Source organism: Xiphias gladius, chromosome 18 (assembly GCF_016859285.1).
Source record: "Xiphias gladius isolate SHS-SW01 ecotype Sanya breed wild chromosome 18, ASM1685928v1, whole genome shotgun sequence".
NCBI classification, from domain to species: Eukaryota; Metazoa; Chordata; class Actinopteri; order Istiophoriformes; family Xiphiidae; genus Xiphias; species Xiphias gladius.
Window position 1 is genome coordinate 29,788,960 of NC_053417.1, and position 3,194 is coordinate 29,792,153.

A 3,194-nucleotide genomic window follows, 5' to 3' on the forward strand; every position below is an offset into this window, starting at 1 on the left:
TTCAGACCACATGAAGTGGAGAGGAGATCACTGAGATATCAGTCAAGAGAATATTCCAGCCTGCAGCAGGTGATGTTAGACTGTCAGGTGTCATAACCTGGACAGAGACCTGCAGGAAGACCCCGAGGCGGCGAGACGAGGGAGACAGTTTAACGAACGACCACTGAAACGTGGACGCTGCGCTGACGAAATCTAAATCGAAAAAACTCTCGGTACAATGGCAGCCGTGATGATGATGATGATGATGATGATGATGATGATGATGAGGCGGTGAACGGGATATTAATTTTTTTATCAAGAATTTATTTATTTTTTGTGTTTTCAAGTTGTGGTCTTGTGTGTTTAATGGTTGTTTAATTGGAGTGTGAGGAAAGGCGGTCTCTCTGTTCAGGACTCGCACAACAGGTCTAGACCGCTCCGGAATTTCATTCGTACCTAAGAGAAGAATTCTGCGTACGACGAAACTGTCGAATGCCACAAATGTTCTTAAATCAGTGGTAGGTGCCACTTAGGAACGAATCTGTTCCTACGACTGGTTCCTGCATGAGGCCCGGCGCCAAGGTTTGACGTTGGGCTCCGAGGGACTGTGACCACATCGTTTTTACAAACCAATCAGTCGATTAACGGAGAATCAGGAGGATTTTAGCGCCACCTCAACCAGCTGGTAAATTAAAATGCTACCTACACATGACGGCAGGAGTAATAATACTACTATGATATAATATATAACAGTATAGACACTGGCAGGGGACATTTTGTGCTTTAAGTACTTTTACTTTAAGTTAATTTTCCTGATTTTACTTTCATACTTAACATTTTCACTGCTGGACTTTTACTTGTAATGGAGTATTTTTACAGTAGGGTCAGTTAACAGGTCTTTCTCATTCACATACAACATGTTCCTTAGACAGAATTGGAGCTAAGCTAAGGGTTTCCCCCGCCTTCCAGTCTTTGTGCTAAGCTAGGCTAAACCTGTGCTGGACCCACAGAGGTGAAACTGATCTGAGACATTTGACTCTGGAGGAGACAGGACAGGACGGTTTTAATAAACCTGATCAAAGTGTTTGTGTGTTTTCAGACTGTGACTCAGAGAAAAGGAACTCAGTGTGTGAACTGTGACACGGTAACAACCACACTGTGGAGGAGAAACACTGCAGGAGAGCCAGTCTGCAACGCCTGTGGGCTGTACTACAAACTACACCAGGTACTGCAAACTACACCAGGTACTGCAAACTGTACTACAGACTACACCAGGTACTGCAAACTGTACTACAGACTACACCAGGTACTGCAAACTACACCAGGTATTGCAAACTGTACTACAGACTACACCAGGTACTGCAAACTGTACTACAGACTACACCAGGTACTGCAAACTGTACTACAAACTACACCAGGTACTGCAAACTGTACTACAGACTACACCAGGTACTGCAAACTGTACTACAGACTACACCAGGTACTGCAAACTGTACTACAAACTACACCAGGTACTGCAAACTGTACTACAGACTACACCAGGTACTGTAAACTACACCAGGTACTGCAAACTGTACTACAGACTACACCAGGTACTGCAAACTGTACTACAGACTACACCAGGTACTGCAAACTGTACTACAGACTACACCAGGTACTGCAAACTGTACTACAGACTACACCAGGTACTGCAGACTACACCAGGTCTGTCCATGTACAGAGTACACAGTTTACTTAGACTGACGCCTTCCTGCGTGTTTCAGGTCAACAGGCCGCCGTCGTTGAAGAAAGACGGAATCCAAACCAGAAACCGCAAAGTGACCAATAAGAACAAGAAGAAAAGGCGAGGCGACCAATCAGAGACTAGACAGCTCAGGCCGGCCCCTCCCACTGAGGAGGCCGCCTTTCAGTCCTTCACTCAGCTGCTGGCCTGTGACCCGTCACCTCCTCCTCCTCCTCCTCTCTGCAGCTCGCCCCGCTCGGCTGAACATGGCTGGTTCGACGGAACCATTTTCTCGTGGCTCAGAGAATCACGTCTGTGACAGGCCTCGTTACGACCGGAGCCACAGCGCAGAAGCAGCGTGCGGATGGATACACGTTCATTCTTCGAGAAATAGCTCCAGCGTGTTGACGACAGGCTTTGCTGCTGAAGAGAGCCGGGGTTTTTTGTATGTAAACGTGTTTGGACTTTTCATATCTGCAGATCCTCTGTAAAGGTGTCGGCCCGTGAACCGTGTCCTTTGCTCTGCAGCGTTGTTCACTCTTCAACGAGCCTTTCTGAGGCTCAGTCTCACTTCTGGGTCTCTATTCTTTTCAGTTGCATTTTAATGTTTTACTGCTGTTTTTCTTTTTTTCTTAAATGTTTTGAATGAATAACGCGAAGCACTTGCTCTCGTGAAATGTGCCATTCTTCTATTCTTCTTCTCTTGGATTTCTCCTCCAGTTTTGATTTTCTCTCTCTCTCCTTCCTTCGATCTGAGGCATTATCCCGGTTGACCTGTAAATGTGCACATTTCATTTTTTGCTTTTTTGGAAAAGCTTCGTGAATCCCCGTGAATCGTTTCTTGATTTGTCTCTACGTGTTTCGCCAGGATTGAATAAAAAGTTGCTCACAAAAACTTTAAAACTGCATATGAGTTCTTTAAGACTGTACCTCACATGTCTGATGGTTTAGAAGAACAGCCCCCAGTAAGATCCGGGTCACTGTTACTGTCTCAGTGGCATTCAGGCTATACTGTATAAATACCACGAGCTCGACTTGACCAAGGCCACAGCTCTGAATCCAACATACCGAGGCTCTTCAGTTGCTGCAGTCACCAAATATTAAAGTCATTCACCAAAACTGACACGTGCTCCTGATAAGAGAGAAATTACAAAACACTAGAAGATAAAAAACAGATGTTCAAAAGAGGCAACGTCCTTAGATCAGATAGATCAGGTGAGGTATCACTGCACACCCACCGCCAGTCCGTCGGCGTAGCACGTGAAGCACATGGTTAAAACAAAGCGCGGCGTCTCCGTTCTGTCTTTCCTGGCTCCTCAAGGTCGTACTCTGAATACGTGACGGGTCCCTCAGTAGCTTCTCTGCGTGCTCGTCCCCTCATAGGTGGACTGGAGAGATAACGACCCCCACCCATCTCCGAAACACAGAGGACGTGACCTCAGTGTCCCCGCTGAAAACCGGGAGGTGGGGGGAAGTGTAGGAAGGGGGGCGC

The 3,194-nt window shown here is 46.5% G+C and overlaps 1 protein-coding gene across 1 annotated transcript; it reads left to right on the forward strand.

Annotated features, from left to right (window-relative positions):
* Nucleotides 1–1,445: 1,445 nt before the first annotated feature.
* On the forward strand, nucleotides 1,446–2,420 carry gata1b (GATA binding protein 1b; the record flags this gene model as incomplete). The annotated part of the gene is made up of 2 exons (XM_040151811.1): nucleotides 1,446–1,490; nucleotides 1,743–2,420. Coding segments are annotated over 2 exons (324 nt in total), but the record flags the coding sequence as incomplete, so codon positions are not given.
* Between the last annotated feature and the right edge of the window lie 774 nt (nucleotides 2,421–3,194).